Source organism: Magallana gigas, chromosome 10 (genome assembly GCF_963853765.1).
Source record: "Magallana gigas chromosome 10, xbMagGiga1.1, whole genome shotgun sequence".
Lineage (NCBI taxonomy): Eukaryota > Metazoa > Mollusca > Bivalvia > Ostreida > Ostreidae > Magallana > Magallana gigas.
The window spans coordinates 16531072-16546751 of record NC_088862.1 but is presented as its reverse complement, the minus strand read 5'-3'; the positions used below and the strand labels follow the sequence as shown (position 1 = coordinate 16546751).

At 32.3% G+C, this 15680-nt stretch overlaps 2 protein-coding genes across 4 annotated transcripts in view; both read left to right on the top strand.

Moving 5' to 3' along the window:
• Window positions 1-220: 220 nt before the first annotated feature.
• On the top strand, window positions 221-12406 carry LOC105317874 (ATP-dependent RNA helicase DDX42). 2 transcript variants are annotated; one of them, XM_066073191.1, is made up of 22 exons: window positions 221-326; window positions 418-505; window positions 788-994; window positions 1223-1349; window positions 1928-1998; window positions 2217-2370; window positions 2873-3013; window positions 3379-3498; window positions 3902-4009; window positions 4211-4279; window positions 4700-4828; window positions 5141-5240; window positions 5751-5798; window positions 6224-6321; window positions 6653-6746; window positions 6986-7066; window positions 8495-8596; window positions 8939-9040; window positions 9548-9672; window positions 10004-10114; window positions 10490-10594; window positions 11164-12406. In XM_066073191.1, exons 3-22 carry the CDS (start codon window positions 801-803, stop codon window positions 11278-11280), a joined length of 2196 nt encoding a protein of 731 aa, XP_065929263.1. In that variant the 5' UTR covers window positions 221-326; window positions 418-505; window positions 788-800; the 3' UTR covers window positions 11281-12406. The 2 variants fall into 2 exon arrangements, with proteins under 2 accessions (XP_065929263.1, XP_065929264.1); XM_066073192.1 differs by lacking the exons at window positions 9548-9672; window positions 10004-10114; window positions 10490-10594; window positions 11164-12406 and adding an exon at window positions 9335-9387.
• Window positions 12407-14172: 1766 nt separating this feature from the next.
• Window positions 14173-15680, top strand: part of LOC105317875 (zinc finger CCCH domain-containing protein 10) — a 58838-nt gene continuing 57330 nt past the window's right edge. For both annotated transcript variants that reach the window (XM_011414668.4, XM_011414658.4), the window contains exon 1: window positions 14173-14255. The gene's annotated coding sequence lies outside the window, so the exon portion shown is untranslated. The remainder of the gene's footprint in view (window positions 14256-15680) is intronic.

Here is a 15680-nt window from a genome sequence, read left to right as displayed (position 1 = left end):
CATGATAACTAACTCTAATAACGAGATCTTTTCCCATAATTACGAGATAAAAATATTTTTTAATGTGGCCCTATTCGTCTTTCGTACATATCAGTAAGAATGAGTGAAAAAAAATACTATATCACGTTTAGATTAACTCTGTTCATGTATTTCTTTCATGATTAACGGAAATCTAAAGTTGACCATTATCATTCCGGTATTTAGACTGGTCGGTACTCTCTAGCGAATGGAGATAAAAAAGTAAGCATCAATACACTGTGCAGAGCGTTTTAGTAAAAAATATCTGCGTGTAAACGATTCTTGCAGATATTTATGCTATTTGGAAAGTAAGAATACTAAATATGGAATTATAAACATGGCAGTTTCTTTCATAATTCTCATACGCTTCGCCTAATCGCCGTACATTGCACTTTGTAGAACTACTTTCATGTTTGGCTGGTTGGTGTCTTGTACACTGTTGTATGTTCCTGACCGTGCATAAGTTGCAGCATAACAAATAAATTCGGTAGGTATCATAATATTACAGATTTAACGACTAACTATCATTTTTAGAATTCAAAGAATTATTCATGGAATAACCAGATAACGTTTTACAGCTGTATATATCTTTCATATAAGAAGGTGATTTTAAAGTTTACAATGATTTCTTAAGAAATCAATTCTTTTCTTGTCATATATTAACTTAACTGATTTCTGTTCATGCTTCAAAGTTTGCAATCTTGGGAAATGATCAATATTTGTAAAAGTCCTAGAACTAATACCAGTACTTTTAATGATTTGTTTGTAGAAATTATTTCACCATGTCCAGCAGGGGAAGTGAAAATAAGACGAAAGGGTTTGGATTTTCTGGTTTCACCATTTCCAAGAAAGAAGATTCAACAGCAAGCCAGTCAGGTTTAGGGGGAATGCCCAGTGGAGGATCAAAATTCATGCCTGGTCGATCATTTGGTTACCACACAAACATTGGCAAGAAGAGAGCAAGAAATGAAGACGAGTAAGCAATAAGTTGCTTTAAAACATCTATTGAATAATGATAACACTAATATTCATTGCCATCAAAGGTTTACCTTTGTACATGATGTAGGAAATGGGTTTCGAGTGAAGTAATAAAATGTTTTTGGACTAGATTAGAAGTCATTTTTAAAAGAATACCATTGAAATGATAAACTAGTCTACTAGAATTCATTGATATATTTGATTCTCACAATGAATAAATGTGCAGGTATTTTGAGGAGGAGGATGAAGAAGACAACATGGCCTACCAGCCTGCTCCTGGAAGTCCAGGCGAAGAGAAGAATGAAGAGAGCGAGGAAGAAGACCCACTGGATGCATTCATGGCAGATATTGAAGTAAAACCTGAAAATATTAATTACTTGTGAATTGTACGATTATCCAGTGGCTCTATGATTGCCAATTGAATATTTCACTGCTTTTTTGGCCTTGAAGTGAGATTCTGAATTTTTTTTAAAAATCTGAATTTTATGGATTCCCAACATAGGCAATATTGGAAAGGCTGGTACTAGAAATACCTTTTTTGTATTGACAAGTATTTCACTTCAAAAATTTGAGGACATAAGTTGTCTCCCATTTATTTTCCTTTAATATTTGCAGAGTTTATAATGATAAAAAAAAAATATGATTTTTATTCTGTACCATTATTTCACATTGTGTGTTCAACACACAATGTGAAATTTGATTGAACAGATCAATCAAATTGAATCAATGCAAAGTTCTAATGAAAAAGGTTCTTGATGGAAAGATAACTTGATTGACGTTTTGATCGGATGTTTTTTTTTTGTTAGGGATATACATGTAAGTTTATATGTTCTTGACTCAAATCTTTCAAGCTTTGCATAAATCACTATCTAATCTGATTTTAAAAATAAAGATGGATGTGATTTGATGTTTTGAATTTTTGTTTTTGTAGACTGAAGTGAAGTGTCAACAACCAAAGGAATCAACAATCAAAGAAAAACCCAAAGAAAAGAAAAAAGACAAGTAGGCTTATCATGTTGTCCCTCCTTCCCTGTATTCTGTAGAGTCCCTATTTTATGCGAATTCTCAATTCTGAAATTCAAATGTTTTGCATCAAATGTGAGAACAAACTTCTCCGAATTTACATTGATAGAAATTTCTTGTGGTTAATCGGGAATCTACAGTAATTATTAGGAGTCGATAAAAAGAAAATCAACAATTAAGATTGATGTAATTTACAGAGGTGTTCGTGATGACATTGATCAGGAAGATGACCAAGAATCATTTTTCCGGTACATGGAGGAAAATCCGCTAGCAGGTGTCGTGTTTGATGATGATGAAACTGTCATAGAATACGATGCTGAGGGTAATCCCATTATACCCGAGAAAAATAAAGTAAGTAGTCATAGTCCATCTAACTTTGTATTGTGAGTTTGTGTGCTTGCATTTGTCCTCAAAATGACAAACATTTAAAGAATTTAGACTAAGATTGGTTTCGAAAAAATAGTTCTATATCCTATAAATTCATTTTTTTTTGTCAAAATGAAGTAATCACGGTATGTGTCCAAATACCTCTTTTGAATATCTTTCCTGAAAATTAGGTTACATTCAAATGATCATTTAGGCTTAAAGTTTCAAGCGTTACAATGTTTTCTCTATTAATATTTAGTGACAGAATCATAAATGATAAAACTCATGTGATTTCAAATTTGCAAGAAAAACTTTTAGTTGATACATATTTTATGTTATTCATAGGTCTTTGAAGGCCATTCTCATTGTACATGTTTCAAATGATCGATTCTCTACACTTGACTGTTATTAACATGCATTATAAATAGCCCATGAAACAGTATATGTTATAGAGCCAGGCGTTATTTTGTTTTGGTTTCTGTTTTAGATAATTGACCCCCTGCCTCCAGTGGATCACAGTGATATTGACTACGGACCGTTTGTGAAAAACTTTTACGTAGAACATGAAGACATTGCCAAGTTACAACCAAATGAAGTAGATGAACTGCGTAAAAAACTGGGGATAAGGGTAATACAGTAAAACTCGTTTAGTACAAACATGGATATTGCGAATTCACGGATATAGCGAAGTCATCTTGGATCCCTAGCTATGTAAATTAAATGAATTTCTTATACGGTTATAACAAATTACATATATAACGAAGTAATTTCTTAGGTCCCAGTGACTTCGTTATAACCGAGTTTTGCTGTATCTTGTTTGCCTAATTTTTATGAATATTGCAGTTTTTTCTCAAGAAAAAATTCCAGTCACCAGATATCTAAAGATAATAAAAAATATGTCCAAAAAAATGTCAATTTCATCTATGATTAATGATCTGCTTTCCTATAGTCAAATAAATCAAATAAAAAGAATTTCCGTCAATTTAATTACAGGTATCGGGCTTCAATCCTCCAAAGCCAGTGTCTAGTTTTGCCCACTTTGGTTTTGATGAAAATTTGATGAGCGCAATCAGAAAATCGGAGTTTTCTCAGCCCACACCTATACAAGCCCAGGTTTGTACTATTTTACTTATTAAATTAAATTGAATTGGAAGAAAAAACTTTAAACATTAACTGGCATATCTCTTGAAGAAATGACTAGCTTGTTAACATTTTGTGCAATTTTAGAACCTCAGATAGAAATGCAGGTTCTTATGTTAATGATACAAGTAATTTAAGGACCATGAATTTAATTTAGTACAATGTATTTGTTTTGATTCAGAACAAGAAATATTAGTTTAACACTATCAGATTAAGTGCAACTGTCTGTAATTTAAATATACAATTACTGGTAGTAGTCTATGAAATGAATTCTGAGGAATACAGGAAAATTAATTACCATTTTTCTGTGTTGTGAATCCAAATTACTGAAGTCTAATCATTCACAATGGTTTTAGAAAGATTTGATGTGTTACAGGGAATTCCACTGGCTCTTAATGGTCGTGACATCATAGGTATAGCAAAGACAGGAAGTGGTAAAACGGCGGCATTTTTGTGGCCCTTGCTCGTTCATATCATGGACCAGGTAAATTTGATATACCTTTCTATTATACTTTTTTTCCAAATCATAGAAATGACATATTATCATTATTTTAGAAATTTTGTTTGTCAGATATTTAATATATTCAATCTATACAGAAATAAAGGAAAATGAGAAATATGAATAGAGACACATTTTTTGTGCATTCATTTTTTTTTGATAATTTTTCCAATTTTGTTTTTTTAGCGAGAACTTGAAGAGGGAGAGGGACCAGTAGGATTGATTCTTGCCCCAACCAGAGAATTGTCTCAGCAGGTACTCTGTCTGTATTAGTGACCCAGTCTTGTTTATTTATATAAGTAAAAAAATTTTCTCTGAAAATACTTGGTGGTGTTTTTTTTCTTACTTTTGAAGTAGGAAAACCAACATTACTTTCACTTAACAATTAAGCAACTGCATAATGTACATGTAACATTAACTTCACTTGCTATTTATTTTTAAACATTGAATAATATCTAATAAAATACGAATTGCAGCACTTACTTGTTCCAGTAGTTAAAATGTCATGCAATTGCTGAATGTTTATTTGCTTTGAAAGTCCCACCTTAAGGCCCAGGCATCTTATTATAGATATGCCCCCCCCCCCCCCCCCCAAAAAAAAAAAAAAAAAATTAGCAATATGAAATGCATTTTATTTTCAAAAGAGTATTGATGGGTGTCAAATTTCTTTTGCAGATATACCACGAAGCCAAGAAGTTTGGGAAGGTGTACAACATCAATGTGGTGTGTGCGTACGGTGGGGGCAGCATGTGGGAGCAGACCAAGGCATGCCAGGAGGGGGCGGAGATTATTGTGGCCACGCCCGTAAGTACTCATGAACTCTTATAGATCTCCTCCTTTTGTCTCTTCTGGCTCCCAGAGCCTTTATGTTGACATGCATTGATTCAATTTGTGAAATGTCCAGATAAAGATAAATCTAGAGAAAGCTATTTCATCTGTGAGAAATTAATATTATTACATGAGTAATTATTACATGTAGTTAAAGAAATGAAATAAAGTTTTTGATTACAAGATCTGCTTTGTAATCCACCCTTAAAGTAGAACCTATGTTATGGTAAAGCATTGTGGCAAGGTATAAGGCTGTGAAGTATTTAATAGACTGATACTGATTTGTAGGGTCGACTGATTGATCTAGTAAAGAAACGTGCCACCAATCTAGAGAGAGTGACGTACCTGGTGTTTGATGAAGCTGACCGAATGTTTGACATGGGATTTGGTGTGTTCTTATGGATTTAAATAATATTTTGGTTTTTGCATGCTCTTTTATAAAGTATATATTGCACTGAAATGATGATGTGAGTTTTGTCCTAGTTCTTTTATGTTAGAGAGAGTTCAAATGAAACAGAGTACCCAGTTGTTAATCAAAACAAATTGTTACATGTAGCTTTTATCTTTGCTAGCCAAAGGTTTTCGAACCACTTTGCTTAGCGGAGCGTTTTTAGTGGACCTTGACTACCAAAGATGTGTAGTTTTATGCATTGTTAGATTTGATGACTGAATTTCTCTTTGTACTTAATTTTTATTTTGTTTAATGTCCTGTTGAGTAATTTTTTATCCATTACAAAAATAAAATTGCCTACATTATTGTAGTCTTGAAACTTGTCATGAACTTTAAGAAAAGATAATGAATTAGTCATGTTAATGCCACAAAGAGCCAGGACTGATCTGAAACTATTGTGCTTTGTGTTTGCTGTTTTGTTTATGATTATTTTACTTTCCTATTCAGAGCCTCAGGTTCGGTCCATTGCTAACCACGTGAGACCAGACAGGCAAAGTGAGTACCTGTATATACACGGCACTTGTATTTACTTACACTTATAAAGTCTTTGACATTTAGTAGAATTAATTAAAGCAATAAGGGATAAGCAATAAAAAAAAAAAGTTTAATGCACTCATGTACATATAAACGCAGACAAGAGAAAGTTTTAATAGTGTCCTATAATAAGGAAGAAAAAAAAATAGGGGACTCGTAAGGTACAATGTGCTTGCTTGATACATAGAGGACAATGGATTTTTTTATATTAATGTACCACAAAGGAAGCTTTTACATGTATTCTCAATAACCTGTTTGTAGCAATTCATTGTACATTGACTCAGTAGAGGCACCAGTTTATGATCACTTATAAAATTCAGTGTTGTTTCTTCTTTGTACAATCGTTAGAAAATCATTTATACTCATAAAATATTTTATAATTTTAGCTATGCTGTTCAGCGCAACATTCAGGAAGAAAGTGGAAAAGTTGGCCAGGGACATCTTACTGGATCCTGTCCGAGTAGTACAGGGGGAGGCAGGCGAGGTAATAAAGGGGTCGTTGTTTGGCAATTAGTTACCATAGCAACCACTTTACATTATTATCAAATTTTCACAAGATCAACAAACATTTTTTGTAATGCATTTCTTTGTCAAGTTATACATGTCAGTTGCCATGCTACCACTTCTCTCATATATTTTTGTTATCATGTAAATCTATAAAAAAAAAATGAAATTCTATTGATCGCATAATTTATTCAGTCCCCATAGTAATTGCATCACCTTGATTTTCTTCCGTTTGGCATTTCTGTGAAAAAAATTCTGTAAATTTTCTAAAGATATAATTATTTGAAATCTGTTTCAATGTGTATCATTAGGCAAATGAAGACATCACTCAAGTAGTAGAAGTTCTCCCTCTGGGTCCGGCCAAATGGACGTGGTTAATCAAACGTCTGGTGGAGTTTACAACAAGTTAGTTCACTTTGTCTTATTATAATATGTATGTAAAGCGTCTGGTGGAGTTTACAAAAAGTTAGTTTCACTTTGTCTTTTTTATGATATGTATGTAAAACATGACTTTTAAAAGATTGTATTCTCAAAAATCTCATACCAAATGTACCCTTTCATGTAGCCTGGTACATTTACTTAACATACTGACTTGAAGACAATCTAAATTTATGTAACAAATATTTTTTTCCTTATCATTTCAGTTGGGAGTGTGTTGATATTTGTTACAAGGAAAGCTAATGCTGAAGAGTTGGCTACCAACCTCAGAGCCAGGGATTTTAAAAGTGAGTTAAAGCATCACTGTTACATATCACTGAAAACTTGTCTCAATCTGATTCATAATCTGATATCAATATATTAACTAGTAAGATTATGATCCAAAAGTGAGGCAAACAATGCCACTAATGAATGCATATTCATATTAGATTGGGTAACATGAAAGTATTCACATCAGAAAAATGTAGATTGTTCACATATCGGTATCCTCATAATTTATCTCATACGTGTGGTGTATATTACCCGTGTGATAAACCTTTGCTATATCACACGGGTGATGCTATATCAAATACTTCTGGTCGGAACTACTTTTGACACAGCCCCTCGCTTCAACGCTTCAGTGATTTGCTAGTACTTTCAACATAACTATATCTACTACAAAAATTAATATAAAATTGATTTTGTCAAAGATTTAAATTACAAATATGAAGGAAAACACATAACTGCGTAGCACAGGCGTCGGAACCGGGGGGCTATTGTGAGGGGCTAACCGCCCCCCCCCCCTTTTTTTGCAAAGTTATTCATAACCGTAACCACAAGACCCTTTTTTCTTGTTTGTCAAGGTTTTTGATAAATTTAGCCCACTTCCAACTTTCAATTTGCTTTGTGAAGTTTATAAAACTACAAATTACGTGAACTATCAAGGAGTTCATCCTGACGACGCGATGAAAACAGAGCGCTCTGCCTCTGGTTGTGTTTATATACAAGAACTTACCGAAATAATGTTTCATGAGACTTTTATTCCACCACCAGTAAGCATCCTTATTCACTATTTTCAATTTTGAATCATAAGGCTAGCCTAGTGTTTGTTTTATTAAACATCATGCATCAACAACTGTTCCTCGTTCGAGTCAATTCAAACTAACGAGCATTCGCAACTTTGATGATGTCAAGTCTTCTAATCTGAATTTCCATTTAATCAAGTGAATAAGCTCTAAGAAAAATTATCTAGAGCTAAAAAATTATTTTAAGGTTTATTTCAGTGAAACTTTACATTAAAACAGTTAGATTTATCTCAGGAATGACGTACTAAATTGTATTGCGCAAGGTCACAATAGCCGCATAACACAACTTTGCATCATCATTTTTTATCTTTGAAAAAAAAACCAATTTGGGTCACACAAGGGACTGTCTCAAAAGCTTCATAATATAAATCAAATTGTATGAGATAAATAGAACATCTATATTGTGTGATTTTATATTTGCTTTATCCAACTCGTTGAAATGGTTATATTCGCTCGGCAAGCCTCGCGAATATATACACCATTTCAACTCGTTAGATAAAGCAAATATAAAATCACACAATATAGATATCCTCTATATATCTGGCTGGTTACTGATAATCATTGGGATCGTATCTTGTTTGGTCCTCTTTATTTTGATACAATAAGACAGCTTCTGTAACAGTTACTCTAGCATTTATCATCTCGTTTCAGTTGGTCTCCTGCATGGTGATATGTCTCAGATGGAGAGAAATGACGTCATCACCACATTCAAGAAGAAAGAGATTCCAATATTAGTGGCCACCGATGTAGCAGGTACTGTACTCGGAGTTATTTTTGCTCCATGTTTTTTTACGCCCTTCTACAGTTGCTTTTTTTTGCTCCGTCTTGAAATTTGCCAAGTCACAGTTGCTTGATAGATACACTTTCTTGAAAGTTGTTTAAAAATTGTTAACAATTCATTTAGTCTTAAATTTGCCTGCTGACAACCAGGGCAAAAGGAGCGAAAAATGAAACAAGGAAAATATTTCCCTGTGTACAGTATCAGAACTGTGATTGGATGTAGCGGAATGATGATACACTTTACTATAAAAATGCACAATGATATATAATTGGATTTGATGTAAAGTTCTCCTAATGTTTTAAATAACATTTCAGCTCGAGGTCTGGATATTCCCTCCATTAAGACGGTTGTTAACTATGATGTAGCTAGGGATATAGACACACATACACACAGAATAGGCAGAACGGGACGTGCAGGTATGTATATATAAAAATGATGGGGTGTTTTGTATACATAAATGTACGTGCACAGATGCACATGATAAAAGTTAAAATTCTCATCAACGCAGAAATTTATGAAGGTGTATGTTGTTTATTGCTTTGAAATTGGATTGATATCAATACAGGGTGAACATTTTTATCTTTCATATTTATTTATTATACGATCTTGAGATGAAAATGAACTCCATATTAAACAATATTTTATTTGAACTATGAAGCAGTATCAGTGAAGACTTAAACTGTTGATCCCTTTGTGTTGTGTTTTAACAGGAGAGAAAGGTTTCGCGTACACACTGGTTTATTTATGATACAATATATCTTGAGATGAAAATAAACTCCATATTAAACAGAATTTTATTTAAATATGAAGCAGTAACAGTGATGAATTAAACTGTTGAAACTCTTTGTTTTAACTTAACAGGAGAGAAGCAGTACATGTATTAGTAATGACTTAAACTGTTGACCTCTTTGTTGTTTTATTAGGAGAGAAAGGTTTTGCATACACACTGGTCACAGAGAAGGATAAAGATTTCGCAGGACATCTTGTTCGTAACTTGGAGACGGCAGGACAGCACGTTCCCCACGCTCTACTGGAGCTAGCGGAAAAGGTTGACTATTTTTACTCATGAAGGATATCATTTTAGAAACATTTATTGCAAATGTGTACATTTAATTTGACAAAGGATTGTATATGATTATGTTGTTGATAATCATACTGACATGTCTGTAGATTTTTATACTTCTTGGAAAATTTTAAAAATAATGTACCGAGAAGGTTCTTCAGATGATAGATTCTGAAAGTAAAAATTGAAAAATATATATATACATATTTTTTTAATATTTTCTAGATGATGATCTTGATGATCAATGGATATCCATTAAATATCATTTTCCTTTTAACAGCAAAGTTAAGCTATAATATTTCTGTTCTATATTTAGAATCCATGGTTCAAGAAAATCCGAGGAAAGCAGGGTGGAAAAGGGAAGAAATTAAACCTTGGGGGTAAAGGTCTCGGGTTCAAGGAGAGACCTGGCCTCGGGGCAGAGAGTGTGAGTATCTAGGTCAAAGGTCAAAGGTTTGCCTCTTTTAACTTACTATGGAATCATTAGAATTCGTGGTGGCTCAAATTTTTGTGGTATTCGTGGGTAACCCTCCCCCACGAATTTTGATCCTCAATGAATACAATTTTTGAAAGAGTTATGAAACAGTAACCGACGCATCCACAAAATTATATCCCCATGAAAAAGCAAAAAAGTAACAATCCACAGTACTTTCCATATTGGGAGGGGCCCCTTTATATGACCCAGATCAGGGAGAATGATGGCCCTGCCACACATTTATCTATCAATGACTAACTGCTATCTAGTGTCTTGTATTAAGTCACTTAAAGGCCTGATTTTTGTAACAAGTTGATTGTTTTTCAGAGTACCAAAGTACAGGACTCCTCAAGTCTTAGTAGCTACAGAGGAATCGGTACATCAGCAGGACCCCAGAGTGACCGACTGTCCGCCATGAAGGCTGCCTTCACTGTAAGCTTCATCTGTCTTAGTTACTGTGTTTTCATTGTTATTCAATGTACACTATATTTGGAATTTGTTGCTGATTTCATGGAAAATGTCATTAAATTCATAGGTTTACGCCATATTTTACGCAAGTACTTAATTCTGCAATTTAGCTGTTTTGTATCAAATCGCGAAAATTTAAAATTGCCAGCTACAATTTTTTTTGTTTTTTTTTTAATAATTTCATACTCTGGTAGTTGAAAATTGTCTATGAAATATTAGCCAGATTTTGAAAACTGCATTGTTTACTTCTCACAATTTTACATGAATATTAATTCCTTGCATTTAATAAGGAATCTACCGCATCCTCAAAAACTGTGTCTAAATTCTTAAGATTTGATGCCCAGAAATATCAATAAAACACCAGTAAAAGCCTGTAAGCTTCGCCTTCTTATATTACAATGGTTTCATCTTTATTCATTTAACACCATTTTTGGGCATGTATTTTTTTTTCTATAGCATTGTAAATTTTATGACTCTCTTATTAGTGGAAAAGAAGATTAAAACTGTAATCTGTTTTTAATGTCTTCTCCCAGGCCCAGTTTAAATCCAACTTTGTCGCTGCTGAGTCAACAAGCATGCCAAAGGTAGAACCCGGTGTTTATAATCCCATTAACAGCAGTAGTAGAAAGAAGAAAAGTCGATGGAATTAGCACCGATTTCTGCACCATTTATACACATGTACTGTAACTAGGTCATTTGAGAAAACTGTTGAAAACTAGGCCAAGTCCAGCATAGCATTTGGAACCAAACCAAAAGCAGCATGAAACAACACCCAGAGCATGCAGTATGGAACTAGGCCATAAACAGTGCAACACCAAGAAAAACACCAGTTTAATATTTATACATGTGGCTCACAGCTCACTGCACTTTTCCAGTGTCTGAATCTTTTGTGTGAATTTTGAATGAGAAACAGTGATGGAGCCCAAACAAGCAGGTGGTATGATAAGGTCCAGTGATGGTTGACTCCATGGCAAGAAGTAACAGATCTTCATTAGAATTAAATTGAAAATATAGACATTTACATGTGCAGCTGAAAATATAGACAGTTTACATATGCAGCTGCTCAAATGCTGAATCTAATTAGTCCATTCATTCATCTGTGTTCATTTTTAACTGTCAAAGTCATTTTTTTAATAATATTGTTTCAAAAATATCAGATTATCATAGAGTTCATTTCTACTGTGTGTTCCTTTTTTGCCATGATGCTAAGTGCTAAAGAAATTATGTTTTGTTTATTTCAATAGACAATTACATGTTTATGTGTGCTGCTCTCGTGTTCTCTGTGATTATGTAAATTACATGTACCTATGTAAATTACATGTACCTATGTAAATTACATGTACCTACATGTATGTAAATTACATGTATGCCTATGAATAAGTTGGCTGTGTAAATTTTTTTTAATTCTAGGTTGGGCATGCATCTTTTAAATCAATAATTAGTACTCTAAATTTGAAACTTTTGAAATAAATTTGTCTATGCATGTGTGTTTATAATTACTGTTTCCTTTGTTTGTTACTTGATAATGTTACTGTGTACATTAAAAGGCCCTGGATTATCAGATTCTACAAAGCAAAAACCCAGAGATACATGTACTTGCATTAACAGTTTGAATTCACAGAGAGAAAAAACATATTTTGATAAAAATGTAGAGATTTATTATTGAAAAAAAGTTGTTTTTTTTATAAGACTAAGTCTTTATTGAATGGATTTTTTTTTACCTTATGGCTAATAATGAACCAATAATGAATGAATAATAATTAATAAATGGAGTTATTTGCTTATGTTGTTCTTTTTATATGTATATATACATTCAAGAATTACTGTTACAACATCATTTTTAGTTCACCCGAGTCACTTGGGAATAAAGATAACCTTTTAAAAACATATATACTTGTTTACAAGTTCAGCTGAAAAAAAATTATTCATCATTTGTAGTTTTTTTTTCAAATAAACTTAATAATTGGTCTTTACCATGAAGGTGATTAAAAAATCCCCCCCCCCCCCTAATTATGGAAATTAATGACACATGGGTGAAAATTTGGGTCATAGGGTTGTGATATTAGTAAATGACAGTTCTCTAAGAATCTATTTTCCCATAGATACACATAGAACAAAATCTGTACATTTTGATGCCAAAAATTTCCTGGACATTTTACTTTAGATGTCATATCTTTACTTGCCTCTGAATATATCTTTTAAACACCTTCACTAGCCCCGCAAAGGGAAATGATTTGATTTGTTTAGAGGTAAAAATGACGACTCTTGATCAGGATATAAATATAATAAACTTTTCGAAGTTGCTTAAGGGGGAACAGGGGGTTGCAGTGTAAAATTATTTGTCAATGATTTATTTTTTTTTTTTGCTTTTTTAAACACATTTACATTAAGATGCCCACTGCAACATATATCATTTTCATGACTGTTATGAATTTTTTAAAACAATTTCAATTTTCTGCAATATTTATTTTATTTGATGGAATTCATTTGAAAATCATATTAATTTTAAGAACGAAAACAATTTTCAAAATTGTTTACAACATTGGCTTTTTTACATGTACATAGCAATATCATAATTTTATCAAAATATTGCTGAAATCAAAAATTGTCAATGAATTTAAAAAAAAAAAATTCATGTATTAACCTTAGCATGTGCTTTATAACTAATAAAATTTTCATGACAACTTTCTTGGCATTTAAGAGAGATACTGCAATAGGAATCACTCCTACGATCCCCTTATTTTGGAATTATGACCTTTTGTGACAAATTCTGTTTGGAACCATCAAAAAAGTAATGCATTATTTAGATTTATCAATAAACATGAACAGATCATTATTAGAATCTATATGTAATTATATTAACTGCTTAATTATGATTTTGTACATTTACATTTTTAAAATTCAAAATGTTAAATTTCCACCAGCTCAATTTTGACAATGACTGCACTTCAGAGCCGTTTAGTACGGGAAAAAGATCTATCAAATCCTGTATGACATCATAATGAATAAATGACATCATAGTAATATACAATCAAATTAATCATGATGTCATAATTGAGTTTGCACATTAAAGCATCATTGCAATGATAGTCACGTGATATGTGTCCTGATTCCCCTTAAAAGGGAGTTTGGGAAAACTTTAAAGGCAAATAAACTGGTGAATCAGTAGTTAAAAATCTCTCAGAAATTTATTGGTATAAAAATATTTACAGAATTAATCTAATATGAATATAATAATCCAAACGGTGAGCAATTAATATGCAGTTTTTTTTTGTTATGATGGAACCGTAGCTCTTTCATCTGTCAACCCTTTTCCAGTTTTGCTGTTTGTAAAGTTTCAGATTTTTCTTTTGTTTCTATAATTTCTAGATTGATCTATATTGGTGATAAAGTGTCAGTTTTTCCTATTTGTTTATTTCTAAATTATGACCATGTGTGAAGAGCAACAAACATGAATTGTATTTTAATGTTAGCATTGCGGGCAACGGGCCTCTTTTTTAATTAACATCGGGCTCGTTGTGTAAATATATGTATACATGTAGCTACTTTCACTTTCCTCTCTGCTGCGCGCTTTGGACGACAAAGCAGAATTATGCACATTTATCCTCACTATTTCAACAAGAAAGTAAGTCGGTCTTTAAGTTAACTGTAAGAAAAATTAAGTTCAATGTTTAAAGATTGTTTAAGTCGACAAAAACAATGTAATTTGTAATAGCAAAATACGGTAATCAAGGTAATTATCTTTTTTGGTCTATTTTTTTTTGGTACCCTAAGCTTGTTGCGAATGACATTGTCCCCACTCTTAGAACAACGAATATATTTATCTCTAAGATATTTGTTGAATGAGTTACTCATAGATAATATACATTAACCGAAGAATTTGTACTTGAAATATGAATTACACGGAAATATTTCTTAACCCCCCCCCCCTTACTTTTCTCATCCCTACTATCGAGAGCTCATCGACATTATCAGTATTTTTCCTGTTGTTCTGATACTGAAAACTTTTATTAACCATCCCTAGGTGCCGGTAATTTAATTTTTCTGATTGCTACACTAATATCATGAATATTGTAGGATTTTTTTTTTGGTCTATCATTAGCACTGGATATCCCCCTGCAATCAGGGCAGTGTTTATTCAGTCCTCTAGCTATCAACAGCAATTAATTGATTGCAAGTATTGCTCATACTAAGCAGTGAATATTAACCTTGTTTTTTTTTTCATTAAAACTTTCAAGGTAACAAGAAACACAAATATTTATTTTCATGAGAAATGTTTACCAGTAGATTTCTGTTAACATATTAATTAATTACACATTCATAAGTATGCTTCATATTTAGGGTAAATATTGAAAAGAATTATAATGTTAAAATTATGAAGTTGCTTTAGAATTTGTTTGGTTTTTTTTTTTTGCATTTACATGATAAAAATCATAGCCAGGGTTTTTATTTTTCCTTTAAGTTATGTTCATTTGTTTTGTCTATACAATTGAATATGGTTTCAAATACAAACTCGCTAATATGGAACCACTCATACCAAAAGCAAAACATACATTTGGCTGCCTCCATCATACCAATTTAAGATAAAATGTTTCGCATGATTGCTGTTCATACAGAATCATGCATAGAATAATCCCAACGTAGCAGCAGTAATGTTTTTCATTATATTTACTTCTTTATGTTTATTTAATATACAAACAAGTTCTAATTATTCTCCTAAAACTAAGCAAAACACTTAAAAGGTTGCATGTTATAGCTGGTTGTTGGTTCTACAGAAAAGTGCCCAGTTGTTACAGATCATAGAAGTCTGCAGGCCTTTGCTGTTCCTCCTGTATTTTTCAAGAAACAATTTGACGTCATTATATATAAATTTAAATGTTATGTCAAATGAAGTTCAATGTTTATCTTATTTATGATAAACATGATAAACATGATAAACCAATTAATATATACAGGTATATTTATTCATTTATAAATTATATGAACATGTATATTTTCTTTAGAGTAATTAAATTATATTACTAGAATTTGCAAAGTTAGTTATTGTGAA